The following is an 18,331-nucleotide window of genomic DNA, read 5'->3' as shown; positions in this document are numbered from 1 at the left end:
GGTTCTTGGTCAACGCTCTTGCCGATCCACACACCTTCGTCACAAACCCCAGCCTGTGTCGTTCTTTCCCAGGAACGCCAGACCATTTGCCAGTCGCCCCTGCCTTGTCCTTTTAAAAAACGGCCCAAGCTCGTCCTTCTACTCTTCCTCTTCCTCTTTTACCTTTCCTCTCATCTCAAAGCCAAACTGCCCCCCATCGCACGAAAGAACGACTTCTTCAGTCGAATTTCTTGTTTGCATCTCTCTGTCTTGCAGCGTTTGTCTGAAATACCATTACAACCAGCATCGTCAACCATTCAACCGTGTGCTTCCCTTTTTCTTTTTCTCCCCCCCCTTTACCCCCAACCCACAGACAGTCTTGACTCTCGACTGCCGAAAGGGAGAAGAGAGTTAAGGCGCCCTCAAGGTTGACAAGCTGGACTTTGACGCCCGTGTCCCCATCCCATTCAGTGTCTTCCCGTCAACATACAGGAGTGACGCTTCTCAACAGGAAACTACCATCACAAGGGTAGAAGGGGAAGTTCAGCTACCCAACACCTCCTCGCGCGTCGGACGGGAAGATACTCGAATCAGCAAGGAGGACATCGATATCAACTCCAGAGACAACCGTCCACGCCGCGAGCAAGACATTCAGATCCGTCACGAACGTAACCGTCGCACGGAGGTAGAACTATCTCGTGAACAGTAAGTCGACAATCTTGCTCTGTGCGTTCTGTCATTTCCCCAGATTTTCATCCGTGCTCAAACGGTTCGGCTCGATCCTACGCTCGAGCCAGCCTGTTGACGTACGCATGGACATTGCTCTACAAGACGCACGTGGCTAATAATTCGTTCTCTTCTTCAGGCACCGTGCACCAGCCGAGCAGCGCCAGTCTACCAACATCGACATCGACGTCGGCAGCAACAGAGGTCAGACCATCGACCGCAATTTTGAATCCCAGCTCGACATCACCGAGCGAGAATACCGCCGTCGCATTCAGCCAACCTACGACGTGGAAATCGAACGAACTCGTCCAGGCGTCGAAGCCACAATAACAAGGAAGAGTATCACACTCGACAAGCCTAACAGAGGCATGGAAGACGACGACGATCGCCGCAGCTTCCGCCGTGGAGTAGTGCGCGCCGCTGATCGCATCATGCACCCTTTCAGCCACAATCGTCGTGGTGGTGACCGTAATGATGATATTATCATCACTGAAGAACGGACCAGCAGACCTACCAGTGGTGTCGACGAGAACATCCGCTTTGTGGAACCTCGTTTCTCCCGCCGCGGTGTTCCAATTCAGTGCCATTTCATCCGCATTGGAGACATTCTTCTCCTCCAGGGTCGTCCCAGTCAAGTCATTCGCATCACCATGTCATCCCAGACTGGTCAATACCGCTATCTTGGTGTAGATCTCTTCACCCGTCAACTCCACGAAGAGTCATCCTTCGTCAGCAACCCCCAGCCCTCGGTAGTGGTCCAGACCATGTTGGGACCTGTGTTCAAGCAGTATCGTGTTTTGGACATTCGTGAAGATGGCAATATCGTGGCCATGACCGAGACCGGTGACATTAAGCAAAGCATTCCGGTTGTTGACCAGGGAGGATTGTTTAGAAAGATTGAGAGGGCGTTTAACGATGGTCGAGGAAGCGTCAGAGTACTTGTCATCAACCACCGTGGCCAGGAACTGATTGTTGACTTGAAGATCATTCACGGCTCAAGGTTGTAGGCAGGTATGGGGTAGGGCACATGATTGTGGGCAGTGATTTGGGTGTAGTTGGGAAGGGCGATGTGAAGATCACAGATAGCATGTACAGGGACGTGGAGCCCGGTCGGTAGGTAGGAAGTTTAATGAAACGTCTTGATCTCTTATCTCATGGTGTGTGACTTTTCCATTTTGTAGTGTGGCTGCCAATGTAATATCTAATCAATAGTAGATGGTAATGCAAGACATGGAATTACTTATCATGTGTGCCAGTGTGTATATTTGTATATGTACATCTGTTAAGATGCCCTCTACGAAGAGGGTTGTAAACGGAGAGAGATGACCCAGATTATTTCCAAGGCCCCCCGTCATTCACTTCGATTTCGATGAAACATTTTGCTGACGATGTCCAGTCTCAGTTCCCCTCTGATCAATACCACTTCTACAGAAAAGGAGAAAGTAGGAGAGCAGGCCAACATTCTTCCAAATAGCTGACCACATGCCCATAACCTTGACCTTCAAGCTGGATGGCGATACCATCTCATTAGCAGTCCTGTGGTGGCTGTGCTCAAGCTGGCGAGGGTTGAGATACATCCCCCTTTCAGTTCGTATACACACTTATGTCATGGTGCCCATGTGAGTAGGCATGTGTTTTGTGTATGCGTGCATCGAGGCTGCGTGGTACATTGGTACATTGGTGCATGGTGCATGCCCTTCTCTGTGCTCCGTCGTGACGCCTAAGTACGGGGGGGACTGGCGGGCCGAGGGGCGATGGGGGGAATAGTTTTCGTCTGTTGACTCTCCCCGCCGCGGTGTCGCACATTGAGTGCCATGCACAGAAGACACAACACACAACAATGCTAGCATAGCAGACGCCGTGTAGATTTCATCGTAGGACTCCTGTTCTGTTCCTGCATAGAAGTAGGAGACTCGTGAATAGTGATGACCCACTCTCGAAATCCTGTCACCAGGCGGAGGCTGGTTGGTCCGCCCCGCCCCAGGAAGGATCAAGCGCCCCCAGCCGCCCATGTACTCTCCTCTCCGCCTTATGGAAGGATTTCCACTTGTGCATTGCCGCAGAATCCTTCGAGTTCAATATGATATCATCACATCAACCACGATGCAAACATAGCAGAAGCCAGAATAATAGATAACTGAATATAAGTCTTTGGAGAAGTGTCGAGTGACATCGTTGCAGAACTTCTCAATGACTCGGTCGTAAAAATCAATTCGCTTCGAAGTTGCGATGAATTGAAACAATTTGTCTCATTGACTTCAGGTACATCCTCTGGTTCGGCAAAAGTGATGTCGGCACAGTTATACAATCCGGCGCCATGGGCGGCAAGTTCAATGATTTGGATAGTGGCATTGTCGCCTGGTTGAACGTTGACGCCGGCTGGGAGGGGAACTTGAGGAAAACAGAATGTTCCCGGGTACGGATCTCGAGTTGGTCCAATGATTTGTACACCGTTGAGCATGACCAATGATAGATTTTGGGGGATGGTGCCGAGTCCCAAGTTGATGTAGATGAAGGCGGTGGAATGGCCGGTGAACCAGCCTGGTTGGAAGGCAACGGCGCCGCCTTTGACGGGCCATTTGGTGCGGTTGGTTGATATGGGCATGCCGCCACCTGGATTTTTGGTTAGTTGCTGTTGCTGATGATGACGGGGAGTTTGAAAGGTTAGTCAAGGTCGCTAACTCACATGGATACATCCATTGCATGCCATAGGGATAAAGTCGACCGCCGGTTCCAATGTCCAAAACACCCAGTCCTTCAGTGTCATCCACGGTGCCGTTGGAGAATAGGTTGTCGCCTCTCCATGGAGGATATGTGAGGACAGTATGAGCAGAGGCGAAACTGAGCACCAAGGATGCGGCGAGAACTGATTTCCACAACATGATTGACCGTGGCAGGTTTCTCTCGTAGAAAAGCTGAGAGAGTTGATTGATACCGGGTTGAAGCTCGCAGTGGTGGCGGTGAAAAAGGTCAAAAACCGTCGGGTATGGTGGAGGAGGTCAGGCCAACAACATGCAAAAAGGCGTTGTTTCCGTCAATGAACCCAGATTGAACGGAGAGTGAGTGAGCAGTGCTCAACGTTGACCAGGTCGCAGCGGACAAGACGAACAAAGGACGAGATCAAGGTCGGCCGAGGGCAGCATGGTGGAATGGTCAGCCATTAAAGAGGCCATCAGCCATGCAGTTCAGGGAATATGCAAGTAGGCCAACAAGTCAACCAGCATCGAAGCTTGTCAGACGACTCGAGACGCCGTGACTGGACATGTTGATTTCCACCAAGATTCTTAGTGGATATCGGCGAGTGAGGACTGGGGTGAGAAGGCGGCTGCTCGGTGGCACATCTGGCATCTGGTGGATGATTAGAAAATCGAGACCAGGATAGTCGAGAATTGGTTGAGCGAGGCACCGAGCACACGCAGTTGGAACTTGTGACGAAGAGGCAAAGATGCAAGATGATTTGATCAAAGTGGGGTGCGAAGAGGTGGTAAGACGACGAGGGTCGAGCCATGAGTGGGTGGCCGTTGTTGATGGTAAGCTCGCATATGCCTGTCAAGTTGATGGAACTTCATGCGTCGTCTCCATCTGGGCGGCTGCAGAGAGTATGGGGGGAATTGATTGGACTACCATTGAAGCCTGGACGCCAACCAGCTCTCGTTATGTGGTGGTCTTGTAGGGTCTGGTAGGGTCTGGTAGGGGTCTCTCCCAGGTACCAACCAGTTTGGTTCTAGTGGGAGAGATCAAGTGCCATCCACTGTAAGAACCCAAACTGCAGTCTGCTGTAGTCTGCAGACTCTTCGGTTTTTGGCATGAATCAAGTCTGGTTCCGGGAAGCACCGGGCGCCTGATCCTACCGGCTAGAGCCTGTGTGCCTGTGTGCCTGTGAGCCTCCAAAACCATCTGCAGCTCTCACAAACCCCGGAACCCTTGGCAGTTACAGTGTTTAATGCAGGTGGCAGGTTGTCGATGATTTGTTCGTCCAGGGGAATGCAATCAGCGGTTTCCAAGCGCTGACACTCCTCATCCACCGTTAAATGTCTCCATCGCTCTGTCTCGTGTTTAGTGGTCAACATGATTGTTTTCTCATATGTCCAAAGTGCAACCACGAGATATTGACTTTGTCTGAAACAGAGGATCGAGAGCCCAGTAATGTATGATTGTGCCTCAGGTTTTGTTTCCATTGACATGGCTGATCCAGTGATCCAATCAGTCAGCCATTGAGCACGTGGTGATTCTCCAATCTCATCTCTGGTTGAGTGTCAGTCTCTACGGAGTACTTACTCCGTAAGAATCAAAAGTACGCAACCTTGGGCTTTATTATTAATCGGTTAATTTTCGTCCGGAGGCCTCTCCGAGCTTGTTTAGGCTTTACGGAGTGTACCCAGGCGTGCCATGACCAGGCGTGCCCAGGCACTCATGGTCTTTCTTTCCCCACTTCTTTCAAGCCTTGGGGCAATTCGCTTCATGAATCAGCATCGACACCACCACAACCACCACAGCACCTATTGTCAATACGCCTCACCTCAATTCTATATCCATCATTACTTTCTCAAAGTAACCCCAGAAAAGCATCATTTTACATTCATGCACAGCTAGATATATACCTTCTTCAATCCTAATCCAACCTCGTTCCAACCCAGAGTCAAATTGGCTAGAGTAAGCCAGAAACCATGTTCGGACGAATATTCTGCATCACATTGACTCCAATGTCACTTGAACCATCAATATGACAAATGCCAGCGTTTACACCGTCAATCGCATTCCGCACTTTACGTGCAATGCCGCCCTCAAACATCTATATAATCGTAGTTGTAGACTCGTCTGGATGAACCATTCCCAATTCACATTCAACATCCTTTCGCAGCAACTATAAACTTGTACCTGAAAACCACAAGACAAATCCCATCTCATCTACATATAAAATGCCTTCTTACGTCATTACTGGTGCCAATCGAGGCCTTGGGGTAAGTTGACTGTACTCTGTCCTCTGTCCTCTCAAAGACAAGCCTGACATGTTCTATGTAGTACGCCTTTGTGCAAACCGCCGCCAAAGACCCCCAGAACACCATCATTGGACTCGTTCGAAACAAAGTCGAAGCAGATAAAAAGCTCGTTGCTGATGGCTACAAGAATGTCACCTTCCTCCAAGCCGACATCACAGATCGACCAGCCCTGCTAGCGGCACGGGAAGAAGCCAAGAAGATCACTGGAGGTCGCTTGGACTATCTCATCAACAACGCAGCTCTTATTGACAGCGATGAGGGTAAAATTCTCAAGGATTATGCTGATGAAGGCGACGCCTTGGAGGAGAAGTTGCTCAGGACCATCCGCACCAACACCGTCGGATTGATCAACACTATCAACGCCTTCCTCCCTCTCTTACAGTCCGGCTCCAAGGTCTTGTTGATCAGCACGGGCATGGCTGACGCCGACTTGGTCAACTATGGCGGAATTGCCGATGCTCCAGTCTACGCCATTTCCAAGGCCGCTGCCAACATGGTGATTTACAAGTACAATGCCACCTTCAAATCCCAAGGCGTTCTGTTCTTCGCCGTCTCTCCGGGTGTCGTTGCTACCTGGGAGGAAGGCAAGGAACCACCTGCCATCGAAAATCTTCGTGCCACCGCACCCGGCTGGACAGGTCCTCTGACCCCTATTGAATCTGCAACCAAGGTTCTTGGGCTCTTGCATGACTTTTCGCTGGAAAAGGGGAATGGTGGCGCCTTTGTTTCTCACTATGGAAACAAGCAATGGATGTAGACTGTTCAAGATTTGAGACTAACTTTGGTCCTGCCTCCCGACGACAGATGTATAGAGTCTCGTGTATTATATATAATTAATCATTTCAATCGACAATTTGACTATTTGGAGTCTAATGTAGCCTCAGCCTTACCCCACCAGCCTTGTCGGCATTACTTCGGATATATATTTTGAGATTTTGTCCATCATCATCATCATCTACAGCACACTACAGACATGTAGGGTTAGAAGTTGCACATTTGGGTAACTTGCACTTTGACTCCCTCGGCCGACTACCCATGGTAGTACCCTCGGTACTATCATGAAAGCGATCAACTAAATCCCGGCGGACCGATCCAGCGCACGTCTCAATGGCAACGAGATTCCTCCCCGCCGGCCACACTCCCCTCTAATACATCCTTCCCTCTCGCCCTCCGTCGCCTTTGCTTTCAACGCCACGGCACGCGACACGTCATGCCTCACACCAGCCACAAGAAGAAGACTAAGAAAAGGCATGTCACCGTAGATGAAGACGGATGGACAAAAGTCATAACAACCACAACATCCACTGGCTCCCGAATCCCAAATGTCAGTCAACCTCTCCCCACAGCGTCAGACTCCCAGCAACTGGCTTTCAGCTGGAGCATCGACGACAAACATGTTTCCTTTGACATGACATTACCGGCGGCGGTGGCAGCGCCGTCAGACATGACAGTCGACCATCTGGACAAGAGATTTCGAGCCGTGGAAGCGAGATGGCTGGAAAGCGACAGTTGGGCTGGTTTGGAGGATGTATTGCGACAGACCACAACAAAGGACCAGCAAACCATCCTCCACATCTCCACGTGCATCCTCATCGGATCTGGTAGTTGTTCGACGGCACCTTCAGGTCGCCAAGAGGTGACCTTCTACCAAGTGGCCGCGTTCAAGGCTGCTGTCGATTTGATCCGTCGGTTACAAAAAGCCCCGCCGGTCGTGTATGCGCAAGAACCTCTGTACAATGACCTGGACGCCCAGTTTCTACACACACTTGGAATTTCCGTCGTCCAACATCCACGTGGGTTTGACGCCGTTGACGATGGCGCCGTCTTTGTGTTTTCCCCTTGCCCCGAACGCTTTGTCGAGCTTCAGATCATGCAGCATAAACCCACATTGTGGTTACATCGACCTCTACTGGATGATCGCTGGCCGTCTTTGGATAACTCTCAGAATCTGGACTGGATGTTGCATGGAAGAAACATTCACTCGACGCCAAGTTCAGATTCGGATTCAACGAGAGTCTCAGCTGGACAAGACCACCAGGGGAACTACCAAAGTTCTTGCGAGTCACATCTGCGGGCCGAGTACCTCGTCAATCGGGCTCTTTTTGAGCATTCGAGACGAAGATACAAGGCCTGGAAATTGCCTAGTTTGCCTGTCCATAACTATCCGTTTGAGGGTGCGGCTTTATTACGATATGATGATGAGGAGGTGGAGGAGTTATGTGACGATAGTGAGCCATGAGAGATGGCCTGGATTCAATCTCGAAAGTACACTTGTTGCATGGCTAATTGTTGGCTTCACAAACCAAGTAAGGAACATTGATCACATCTTGATAATGAACGACAGACGTCTTGGTAGATTTCAATTCTACCCAAGCACCAAGCCCGGTTTCACGTCTCTCCCTTCCTATCTCTCTCTCTCTCTCTCTTACACACACATATAAACCATCCATCCTCATCTGTGATCTCATCTCATCTCCTCATTTAATATCCTCACTCTTCACCACGGTTCCAAACGCATCCGCCAACTCGTTTAGTACCGCTTGCGTAACCTCCCTCCCCGTCAACCCAGGAATATCTCTATCTCCAATCGCATCCGCCGGCAGGACAATATCATACCCCAAATCCGATCCCGCTCTCGCCGCCGTCGAAACACATACATGAGCCATATACCCCGTCATGACGGTCTTCTTCCCCCTCTCACCCAACGAAGTCAAATACTCATGCAAATCCGTGTCTGCGAAACTCGACACCTTTTGTTTCGCAATCACTTTCTCCCCAGCAAGGGGTTTGAGTTCGTCGAATTCCTCGGCCAGTGCCGTCCCGGGAGTGAAGACGGGCGCGCCCGCGGGGGTTTGGTGAACGATGTGCACAATGTTTTTGCCGTCGCCACCGGAGCGGTATTTTGTGAGGAGGGACGAGATGGCTTTGCGTGTATTCTCCACGTCGACGGTTTTGAGCGTGCCGACGGCGTATCTTTTCAGGGTGGGGATTGAGGTTAGTTAAGTACTTTGTGTGGATTTGGGGGGTTTGATGGGATGGGAATAGTCTCCATCGAGCCACACGTGATGGGTTTGTAAAGAGCTCTGCTTACTCGTTCTGTGCGTCGATGATAATCAAAGTCGAATCCGTAGGCGATGCAGTCGACGGTGGTGCTCCGACTAATTGGCGGAATGACTTGACTTCGGTTGCGGATGCCATTTTGATGTTGATTGATTTTGCTTGATAAATAGTAACGCTAAGTATTGAGGTTGGGCAAGAGGTGGCGATGAAGACTGAACGTTTAAAAATGACCGATTTTGAAAAAGTCAACAATCCCCGAGGTAGCTTTATGTATCGAATCTATGAATATCCTGAAGAGCAAACGCAAATCAGAGAAAATATGAGCATTGATATACATAATGGAGGCGACCAGGTTATCCCCCCTCGACACCTCGGCCGGGGACATGTTCTCAAACGTCGATCCACTTTGCTCCCTCCGAGACTAACTATATCCTTAGCAGTGAAAGTCAATCCTGGGATTGGACTCGGTAGACGGGATGATGAGATGATGCCATGGTAGTTGAAGTGGGTCTTTTCCCACCCGAGTATCGACAATCTCAATCGAGTCTACTCGTAAGTATTGCACGGATACACTTGATACACTCGGAAATACAGCTATGACGGGTGGTTATCTACGGTCAAGCCTGTCACGAGAGAACCGATATATCGAAGTGCCATGTTCATCGTATTGAAAGGTGTTGCTCTTGTCGTAGATGGTAAAAGTCGTGGAAACACACATCAAGAACCACACGAGTGCCCCCGGCCCCTTGTTGGCTTGGACGCGGGGCAGACCTCGGGTGGGAAATGTGGATTCAATTGGGAGAGCGTTTTGGAGGGAGGTTTGCTCAGACAGCTTACTCTAGATACACTCGCCTTTGACTCCAAACGAGCCCCGTCTAAACGCTAAAATCCCGTCTAATAAGCATTCTAAAGACAAACCAGTCTATCAATACGTGCCCAGCCGAGAAGCACATCTACTGAGCACTGTCGTCCCACCCGAGGTATGCTTTTGGTACCGCCAAAATGGCCACCAACACAGTACACCAATTTCCCTCAGACCTTGTTGAATCAGTCACGGAGAAACTTCACACTTCACACTTCACAATGTTGTCCTAGTGGCGAGGGTGGTGAGTACTCCAGGATTGCCTTCCAATTGATAGAGCAATCTTTCAATTCACCTCATCAGCTGCCAGCAGATTCCAAACATGTCGTACACCTCACTTGGCTGTCGTATGCTTCCTCTCAGTCGAAGTTCCTTTCACATTGGTAATTCCATTTCCCTGTGGTACACGAAACTCGTGAACGAATCGGCTGCGGCCAGCGTCCAGCTCTCGGACTTTCTCGTTCTCAACACCAGAGGTCGACTCAGTCGCCAATGGTGCTGACTCGAAGTCAATCAGTGAGCTGGATTCCTTGATTTCAACAGCTACCTGGCCGGTGCGACGCTCATCGCTAGCTTTGGTTTCCACTTTGGCGAATTGAGTCCACTTTTCCCTACTCTGATTGTGAACCGATTTTGTGTTGATGTTTCCCGAGGCGGGCTCTGGCGCAAATAGCCTCGAAAATTTGCCTGCAATTGACTCCCCAGGTGGACCATCCCTCCGAATGTGCTTGTCCACATCGACAGGGCTATCCATGGGAGTGGGGTGGAACTGAGGTCGTAAGTATGAAGTACTTGCTGAGACTGGGACGTTCTGACCTGTGCCCAATTGTACACCCAACTTCTTCTGACCTGGCCCATCTTGATTAATTTTAGAGTCTCGCACGCCACGCTTGTAGGCTGCAAACTCTTCGCAGGGACAATCGCAATCCTCGAAGCATTCTTTGTCACAGTCGTGTCCACATGGGAGCACCTTGGAGCATGCTGATGTGCACTGGATGCCGTCATGAGGTGAAGGATGGCATCTCTGTGGACAGGGGTGCCCACAGACAAGTTTCTTTTCGCAAGGTCGTGTGCAGCCGCCGGTGTCGATATCATCCCACTGATCAGCGTTCTCGACTAAAGAAGTCCTGCCGTGATTCTTGCACTGGACAGGAAGTGTTGCAGCGATGCGTGGGGGTGGTCCAGCCATCATCTTTGCGACGCTCGCCCACAGTGTAGAACCTCCTGTAAGAATGCTAGCGTCTCCAAAAAGGTAAAATCCATATTTGGCCCGGGACAAAGCTACCGTAACACGGTTGATATTGGCCAAGAAGCCAATCTTGCCCTCGGGGTTACTCCGAACGAGGGAGAGTAGTACAATATCGTTCTCCTCGCCCTGGTATGAATCGACAGTTTTGACGTTGTGGTAGACAGCTTGCCCTCCCATAAGGCGTTTGATCTCTCGAAGGAGTCTCTTTCGTTGGCCATTGTAGAACGTCAGGACCGTGATTCTGTCTTCCTTGACTCCATTCTGTTGTAGATAGCGATAGAATCCGGCAATGAATTTCGCCTCTTCATCGTTAAACGTGGACATGGAAGCATCGCGTTCTTCTGCCCAATTGTGTTTGAAGAAGAATAATTTCAAGCTGCCCATCCCCCAAGGCTCGATATTCCGATTAAGAACGACCGGATGGTCTGTCAAAGTCGGGTACACACTCGAGAGCAGGCGGCGAAATTGTGGGTCCATACGACGCTGACGGAGAAGAGTTTTGTATGGCATGCCATTGTTGACCAATCTTTCAAACAACGAAACTGCCAGGAAGAATGGTTCTCCTTCGAGCTCTTGAACAGAACAGTGGCCATGGAGCTGCTGGTGATCTCCCACAAGAATCAAATGCTGCAAGGATTCAACACATGCAACTGTGACTGGGGCTTCAAGAACCTCAGCAGCCTCCTCGATTAAGCAAATTCGTGGCTTCAACGCCGATATCAACGCACGGTATTTGCTTAAGCCGGTGGTGGTGAGACCGATCACCCGGGCACGTGAAAGATACAGGGCGTCCTGCTCCCATTTGCCAATCAAGCTCTGGGTCACAAGGCTGGCATATTCCTTGGCCGCCTTTACAAATTTTCTCTGTATGGCATCGATTGCCCGAGACCGAATGATCGAGTACATGGGGCCACGGAGATATTGAGGTACCTTCCAAAGATCATTCATCGAATCAAGTTGTCTCTCCGCCTTTCGAAGGTCGACCGCTGTGGGAGAAGCAACGGTGAATTTGTCGTTGATGCTGGTAAAAGGGCCCTTGAGCATCTCCATGTCTTCCTCATCATTGATGCCCGCGGAATCCTCATTTTCTCTCAGTTGCTCGAATTCGAGATCCTCATCTTCGACTGCTTCGAAGCCAAAGGTATCTTGAGAATACCGCAAGACGAAAGGGTGCAGGGCGCGATCCAGCCAGATGTGGAGAGGTCCTTCGTCTTTGTTGCTCGACGAAATCCATTGAGCTGCGCCATCCTCCAAAGACTTGGCCTGCTGGGCGTTCAAGACATCCAAAGAGACAAGAACATCTGTGGCTGGAGAGCGCTCCGTGGAGAACGGGTCTTTGTCATGGCGAATGTCGGAGCGAATGGGTTCTAGTATCTCGAGCATCTCTTTTGCCTTCTTGTCTAGCGCACTGTTGGATCTCCCCATCAGGCCCCCAGGAATCTGTTTGATCCTCTCCTGTCGTCTGATCTCGAACAGGGCTCGCTTCTTGATCTCCAGGCTCGTGCTCCTCCCTCCAAGGCGAATGAAATTCGGCTCAAAAACAGAAACTTGTCTGAGCAGTTGATCCAAGGCATGGTTGGTCTGAGCAGCAATAATGATGGGCGGATCTCCCGGTTTGCTATTTTCCACTAGAGTCTGAAGGGCGATTTTCGACACGAAGGTTTTGCCAGTTCCCGGCGGACCTTGAATGATGGACAGGCTTTTCGTTATAATTTCGCGATATGCTTGCCATTGAGAATCGTCTAGGGTGTTTTGTGGCACATTAGGCCATTCGTTCGCAACTGCGACATTGGCATATGCCTCCTTCTGTTGTGGCTCTGCAGCAGCCGCAAGGCTCATTGTCGAATATTGTTGGATGTATTCAGGCGGCTGTGTGTTGGGCTGAAGGAGGCAGATCTGGTCAGAAAATGGAAACCTAGATGCTCTTGGTCAGTTCATGAATAACGAGCATAGAGGGGAGCAGACTTTTCCTGTGAGAGCATCTTCAAGGCTTCCAATGTGTGTCGATATGCCTCATAGTAGCCCTGCTTGGCTTCGATCATCAGCCATTCGTCCTGCGGATCGATTCGAATGTCTTCTGGGCGACTGAAATAGACGTCGATTTCCGGCTCTTGAGCTAGAACACCAGCGAGTGGTCGTGCAGCAACGACTGCAGTGATCAGCCCCTTGAAATCGCTGAGCTCGTCATTGGCCCGCACCAATGCAACGAGTGTGCCAGATGTGAGTCTCTTTGAGGTTTCCCAGGAGATCTTCTTTCCAGCTCGATTGGTGGTGAATCGAATGCGTGCAGCGAGCCCTTTTCTCGCGAATGTGAATCCGAGAAAATGAACCTTGGATGGTCAGCACTTCGGGGCAGACCGCAGGGAATGAGTCTCCTACCTGATCATAAATGACAAACTTCTGGGTGTCCATGGTCTGTGGGTTATTTTGGAAGTCGTGGATGGCATCTCGCAGTGATCCTACAGCGTCTTCGCGTTGGAGGGAGTATTGTACTTTCAGGTACTGACTTTTGTTTCTGTAGGGTCCGCTGATCTTGTTACTGAACACCTCGGCCATCGTCTCGCCAAGTTCTTCGTGTGTAGGGACTGTCGAGGTAGCAAGCCATTTATCTTTGCTAGACGTAGGAGCAATGTCGCCTTGCTTGACAAAGTAATTTCTAATGTCAAGATTCAGCTTGTAATCAAGGTCGTCTTCTGGGCCATCGGTGAAAGATTGGTGTCCCTTTCGTGGCTGTGGCCCTCTGAATCGTTCTGGCAAGTGTGCATTTATGGCTGTAGGCAAGAAACACTTCGTCAGCAATGTGGCAGCAGGTTTGGAATAGGGTTGTTGTACTTTGACCATGGTGGAAGTCGTTGTAAGTCCGTGCCCGCTCTGATCAAACCGAGTCAGTATGATGCTTGAGAAGCAGTAGAGGGCATTGAAAGGTAGAAGAAAGATAGGAAAAGAGGCTTGACTTACCACTTTGAGTACGAAGCCCAGGATGGCCATCTCCGCCATGTGGACGTCTGGGGTGAGGATGAGAAGCCATCAGGAGCCAAAGTCGTCTCGATCAGCGTAAACGGATTGAGATGAGGCCGTAGCAAAGGAAAAGACAGTGAAGCCACGTCCTGTCAGATCATGGGCAAAGGATGAGCCACGTCTCAAGGAGAGGGAATGAGTTAGATTTCGGGATGGATTGGTGTCTCGTCAAATTTTTCTTTGATTTGACAAGATTGGAATGATGGTGTGTGTGTGCTGCAGACAAATCCATAGGACACGCGCAGACAGTTGCGCAAGGCATGCCAGGAACCGCCAGTCCTTTTATTGAGACACCTGCCTGCCTGCCTGCCTGCCTGCCTGCCTGTCTGCCTGCGTAGCTAGTAATCGCAACTCGTTCTTCTGAACTGGACAGGGAAGGCGAGATGCAGGCGCGCTTTCCGACTTTTGGAAACAAGTAATCTTGGTGGGATGTGTCGTCGGTAAAACAACAGTGCCACACCTGTGAATACTCTGAGTGCTTTGAACAATATTAAACTCACAGGACAGTCTTTGGAACTGGAATCAGTCTCTGGATTCTATTTGATATGTAGACTAGGTGGTGATGAAAGCACACAGACTCTTTGCAGGATGTGAGTGATTGAGCATTCATGTCATCAACTTGGTCATGTTCGCTAGCTGATTGCCAGAGAACTTGCTCAGGTTATCACATCTAGGCCTCAGGACGACTGCTGGAGAAGGATGTATGATCCACACCCTCCTGTGAATCCAAATAACAATATGTGAATCGAGAGGAATGACATGACAGTGAGTGCGTGGGTGAATGGTTGTGCGGGCAGGAAACGTGACTGCGGATTAAATGTATCCCCGATTCCGCGCAACCACTCGTTCCACTCCGTACTATGCCTAATAGAGCTAGCGTGTCGACGAGACTTAATGCCCCTCGGCCGGGGTGTTAATTAAAGAAAGTACTTTACATTTTGTCCGCGTTGATTCACACGCCTCCTTCGCGCCATTTGGATATTTCGATTGTTTGGATTTGTAGTTGTGCAAGTTACGCTGTTCTCGAGTCCTGAAACAGGTTTTGTGATCAACCAGATGAACGGCGCAGTCTTGCGCGTTCCAAAAGTGTTACAATGCCTTCATTCGACGACGACGATGACCGTAACTCTCAAGATGGTAGCTCCGACAACGATAATGATAATGACAACGATGGGGACGAGACTATGAGGGATCTCGATGACGCTGATGGTGATGGTGATGGCGACGGCGATGGAGACGGAGACCTTGATGGCGACGATGACGGCGATAATGATGGTGATGGTGAGGGCGATGGCGATGGCGACGGCGACGGCGACGGCGACGGTAATGAAGATGAAGATGCAGATGGGGAGAGCCAGTCCGGAGGCAGTCAACGATCCGATAACGATGAACCTGGAGAATCTAATCCTACCCAGGATGGTGTACAGCAGTCTTTTGCTATGCAGGCCGATGCCTTACGCGATGCGGCTGCCCGAGCCTTGATCCGGCCAGAGTACCTCGAAGCCAACACCTATGACATTGTGCCAACGGTCGCCGCCCCTCAGAGTACTTCGATCAATGCTGTTTGTTCTACTGCAGACATGCGATGGGTTTTTACTGGTGGATCCGATGGCTACATTCGAAAATTCAACTGGGTCGATTCTATCAATAACAAACTGGCGCTGACGGTGGCGCAAAGACATCCTTTTGTCGATAGTGTGGTGAAGGCAGGAGTTCTGATGACCCATTGGGAGAATTGGGACGCCAGGCCCGAAACAACCCAGTCGCTTTCTCCTGTTTATTCCCTTGCATGCCAGAGCCAGGCACTTTGGCTCTTATCTGGCACGTCATCAGGGCCAATACGTTTGCAGTCTGTTAGACACGACGAAGGTCGAGAGCTAAGATTGTTACATAAACACACCTCGGCTGTATCGGTGCTGACTCTATCTTCTGACGAGCGAAGTGTGCTTTCTGGAAGTTGGGACAAAACTGTGCTTGACTGGGATTTGGAAACGGGTCAAGTGCGAACCACCTTTGCTGCCGGTGCTGGACAAATTTCGGCGATCGAAAGTCGGCCAATGTCGTCCCTGCCTGTTCCTGCAGAGTCTGGAGACATTGTTGTTCCCAACGGAACATTTTCCTCCAGCGACTCTAAACCGACTGCCAATGGTACCAAAGTCGAGACATCGAGCCAGACTGGCGGGGACGGCATTGTTGCAACGCCAGATTCTCTATTTGGCGACGGCGGAGACGATGACTTGTTTGGCGACGGGAACGTGAACATGACTAACGGTGGAGATCTCACTGATGTTTTTGGCGACGACGTGGACGAGATGAGCCGAGCCATGGCGAGCGGTCCACTTCCCGAAGAACAAATCGATCAAGACAACAAAGATGTACCCAACATATCGGCAGCTGTGGACAACCCTTCTCTGGAGGAAACAAGTTCAGCTATGCCCTCTGATGTGGTCAATGGTGTGAATGCTGATGAACAGCTTCTAACTAATGGATTACCGCACGCAGACGATATGGAGCTAGACGGACCTGTGCAGGAGAGCGCCGAAGAAACAGCAACACTCCCTACCTCGGATTCTACCTTTCTGGCCACATCCATTGACGGGCCTATCCGAGTGTGGGATCGGAGACAGCCCGAACCTGTGGCACGCATCCTGCCACGCAATGCACCTCCTTGGTGCCTCAGCGCTTGTTGGTCGCCGGACGGCAACTATATCTATGCAGGACGAAGGAACAACACGGTGGAGGAATATGACCTGCGAAAAGGGCTCAAAGGGCCTGAGCGGGTCTTCAAGTTTCCTAATGGAAGCGGGGCGGTCACATCGGTGAAGGCCATGCCCAACGGACGGCACCTCATTTGTGCCTCTTATGACATTCTTCGACTATATGACCTCCGTGAGACTCAGTCAGCCAGATCGACGGTACCGTTTCTGATTGTTCCTGGTCATCGAACGGGGGTGGTGTCTCACTTGTATCTCGACCCCGCGTGTCGCTTCATGTTATCCACGGGCGGAAACCGAGGATGGGAAGGTCAGTCCACAGAAGTCCTGCTGGGCTACGAGATTGCAGTCCCCGACAAGTGAGAGAACAAGGGCAATGTTGATGACACAGATTCGACGTTTATTGGTTCATTGTCAGTCATCGTCAGCGACCATGCTTTGTATGGGTTGACTGCACTTTATTTGGCACGCGCTCCTCCTTGTCACAATATTCGGTGAGAAAATTTACTTGCTCATCACTCCCTCCAGTGGATTCAACGATACAAACCTTTACGCCCAGATGACTTGAATGAGGCTCTGTCAGTGTACCCAAGAAATTTCAAGGCAGCGCACAGGCATAGCAGGGCGATTAACAGCAAAAAGCCCAATCAAGTGAGCACCTCGTAAGGTGATGACTTGCCGTAATGTGGCTACAGCGGATCATCCAGTCAGAAATCAGAGAATACGAGTCCAAGAATAGACAGTGATAGGCGGATGTCAAGACCCAAAGGGTGAATCGAGCGCAGTTATACACCTCACAAGATGGCGGGGATTGTCTTGCCTGGGAGTCAAGTGGGCAGGGACTCGGCGCCCGAGAGTCAGGGGAGGGAGTAAGCTTGATGTCAGAAGGTTCATCAAGCAATGAATGACTTGACCATGTTCACATGGTTTTTGGGAATCATTGATATCATTATGTACGGTATGGTATGTAAATGAGGCCATCTAGAGAGCAGAGCTGGTTTATTAGACGGTCAGCCACGATAGCATTGATAGTCAATCAAAGACAAAAGGCACATTGCACAAAATGTTCCTCTACATACGGAGTATTGTTGGTAGAACAGAACAAATGCTTGGATGGGAACAAGAAGCGCTAAGCGGCAAGACTTAGGCTCTTGGCTATTGTTTCAGCTGGCGTGGCCCGGACAACCACCGATCGACTCCCTGTCTTGAAAACTCAAAGTCCGCCCCCCGCCCCCGAAGGCGTTCAGTTTTGACGCCTGTGATTGACTCGTTCAGACGGCATGCCCCGCTAGACCTCCGCCACCCGCACTCGACACCAGCAACCATGATGTGTACGCAATACTTTTGGACTGCAGTTGAACAACCCCCAGCCAGATTATATCCGTTGCATTGCTAGTGTTGATCTACGCAGAGAGTGAAATGATAGTCTAGGCACTGTTTCAACACCAGTGAGAGGTAGGTATTTACTACAAGAGACACTTTTGTTACTCGTTTAAAAGCGACCTGCAACGCTGACAGAAATCCTTCCGTTTCGTGTTTCAGATGGGTTGTCGATGAGTCGCGGGCATTCGGTAGACGGTGAGGCTACTAAAAGTCTTATGCCCCTTGCAGCCTGCAGCACCTGATTCTCATGCGTAAAAGCAGACGGAGTGACGACCGAGGCAGCCTGATGTAGCCTGTAGGTCTCGTTGTCTCGGGGACTGCGCCCCTCCACAAGTATCCA

At 50.4% G+C, this 18,331-nt stretch overlaps 7 protein-coding genes across 7 annotated transcripts; 4 read left to right on the top strand and 3 right to left on the bottom strand.

The window, feature by feature from the left end:
- Positions 1-140: 140 nt before the first annotated feature.
- On the top strand, positions 141-1,855 carry PV10_05854 (woronin body major protein). The gene is made up of 2 exons (XM_016370584.1): positions 141-684; positions 845-1,855. Exon 2 carries the CDS (start codon positions 1,074-1,076, stop codon positions 1,710-1,712), a length of 639 nt encoding a protein of 212 aa, XP_016222877.1. The 5' UTR covers positions 141-684; positions 845-1,073; the 3' UTR covers positions 1,713-1,855.
- Positions 1,856-2,706: 851 nt separating this feature from the next.
- PV10_05853 (uncharacterized protein) lies at positions 2,707-4,176 on the bottom strand. Its single transcript, XM_016370583.1, has 2 exons — positions 3,392-4,176; positions 2,707-3,318 (listed from the first exon to the last, which is right to left on the bottom strand). The coding sequence occupies exons 1-2, from the start codon at positions 3,585-3,587 to the stop codon at positions 2,795-2,797; spliced, it is 720 nt and encodes a 239-aa protein (XP_016222876.1). The 5' UTR covers positions 3,588-4,176; the 3' UTR covers positions 2,707-2,794.
- Positions 4,177-5,556: 1,380 nt separating this feature from the next.
- On the top strand, positions 5,557-6,504 carry PV10_05852 (uncharacterized protein). Its single transcript, XM_016370582.1, has 2 exons — positions 5,557-5,666; positions 5,728-6,504. The coding sequence occupies exons 1-2, from the start codon at positions 5,625-5,627 to the stop codon at positions 6,460-6,462; spliced, it is 777 nt and encodes a 258-aa protein (XP_016222875.1). The 5' UTR covers positions 5,557-5,624; the 3' UTR covers positions 6,463-6,504.
- Positions 6,505-6,785: 281 nt separating this feature from the next.
- On the top strand, positions 6,786-8,080 carry PV10_05851 (uncharacterized protein). The gene has a single exon (XM_016370581.1). It carries the CDS (start codon positions 6,916-6,918, stop codon positions 7,942-7,944), a length of 1,029 nt encoding a protein of 342 aa, XP_016222874.1. The 5' UTR covers positions 6,786-6,915; the 3' UTR covers positions 7,945-8,080.
- PV10_05850 (uncharacterized protein) lies at positions 7,976-9,083 on the bottom strand. The gene is made up of 2 exons (XM_016370580.1): positions 8,797-9,083; positions 7,976-8,678 (listed from the first exon to the last, which is right to left on the bottom strand). Exons 1-2 carry the CDS (start codon positions 8,901-8,903, stop codon positions 8,183-8,185), a joined length of 603 nt encoding a protein of 200 aa, XP_016222873.1. The 5' UTR covers positions 8,904-9,083; the 3' UTR covers positions 7,976-8,182.
- Positions 9,084-9,596: 513 nt separating this feature from the next.
- Positions 9,597-13,717, bottom strand: PV10_05849 (uncharacterized protein; the record flags this gene model as incomplete). The annotated part of the gene is made up of 4 exons (XM_016370579.1): positions 9,597-10,396; positions 10,444-12,791; positions 12,842-13,206; positions 13,256-13,717. The coding sequence occupies 4 exons, from the start codon at positions 13,715-13,717 to the stop codon at positions 10,374-10,376; spliced, it is 3,198 nt and encodes a 1,065-aa protein (XP_016222872.1). The 3' UTR covers positions 9,597-10,373.
- A 1,128-nt stretch (positions 13,718-14,845) lies between these two features.
- On the top strand, positions 14,846-17,453 carry PV10_05848 (uncharacterized protein). The gene has a single exon (XM_016370578.1). The coding sequence runs from the start codon at positions 14,989-14,991 to the stop codon at positions 16,969-16,971; it is 1,983 nt and encodes a 660-aa protein (XP_016222871.1). The 5' UTR covers positions 14,846-14,988; the 3' UTR covers positions 16,972-17,453.
- Positions 17,454-18,331: the final 878 nt, after the last annotated feature.

This window comes from Exophiala mesophila, assembly GCF_000836275.1.
Source record: "Exophiala mesophila strain CBS 40295 unplaced genomic scaffold supercont1.4, whole genome shotgun sequence".
Taxonomy (NCBI): domain Eukaryota; kingdom Fungi; phylum Ascomycota; class Eurotiomycetes; order Chaetothyriales; family Herpotrichiellaceae; genus Exophiala; species Exophiala mesophila.
This window is presented reverse-complemented; position numbering and strand designations above follow the sequence as displayed.

What these genes read in the sequence shown, in the direction of transcription:
- PV10_05854 (XM_016370584.1), top strand. Translation starts at nt 1,074, where the DNA reads ATGGAAGACGACGACGATCGCCGCAGCTTCCGCCGTGGAGTAGTGCGC.
- PV10_05851 (XM_016370581.1), top strand. Translation starts at nt 6,916, where the DNA reads ATGCCTCACACCAGCCACAAGAAGAAGACTAAGAAAAGGCATGTCACC.
- PV10_05848 (XM_016370578.1), top strand. Translation starts at nt 14,989, where the DNA reads ATGCCTTCATTCGACGACGACGATGACCGTAACTCTCAAGATGGTAGC.
- PV10_05850 (XM_016370580.1), bottom strand. Translation starts at nt 8,903, where the DNA reads ATGGCATCCGCAACCGAAGTCAAGTCATTCCGCCAATTAGTCGGAGCA. An exon ending in ATCATCGACGCACAGAACGA is followed by an intron (nt 8,679 to 8,796) that starts GTAAGCAGAGCT and finishes CACCCTGAAAAG; the next exon opens with ATACGCCGTCGGCACGCTCA.
- PV10_05852 (XM_016370582.1), top strand. Translation starts at nt 5,625, where the DNA reads ATGCCTTCTTACGTCATTACTGGTGCCAATCGAGGCCTTGGG. An exon ending in GTGCCAATCGAGGCCTTGGG is followed by an intron (nt 5,667 to 5,727) that starts GTAAGTTGACTG and finishes TGTTCTATGTAG; the next exon opens with TACGCCTTTGTGCAAACCGC.
- PV10_05853 (XM_016370583.1), bottom strand. Translation starts at nt 3,587, where the DNA reads ATGTTGTGGAAATCAGTTCTCGCCGCATCCTTGGTGCTCAGTTTCGCC. An exon ending in CATGCAATGGATGTATCCAT is followed by an intron (nt 3,319 to 3,391) that starts GTGAGTTAGCGA and finishes CCAAAAATCCAG; the next exon opens with GTGGCGGCATGCCCATATCA.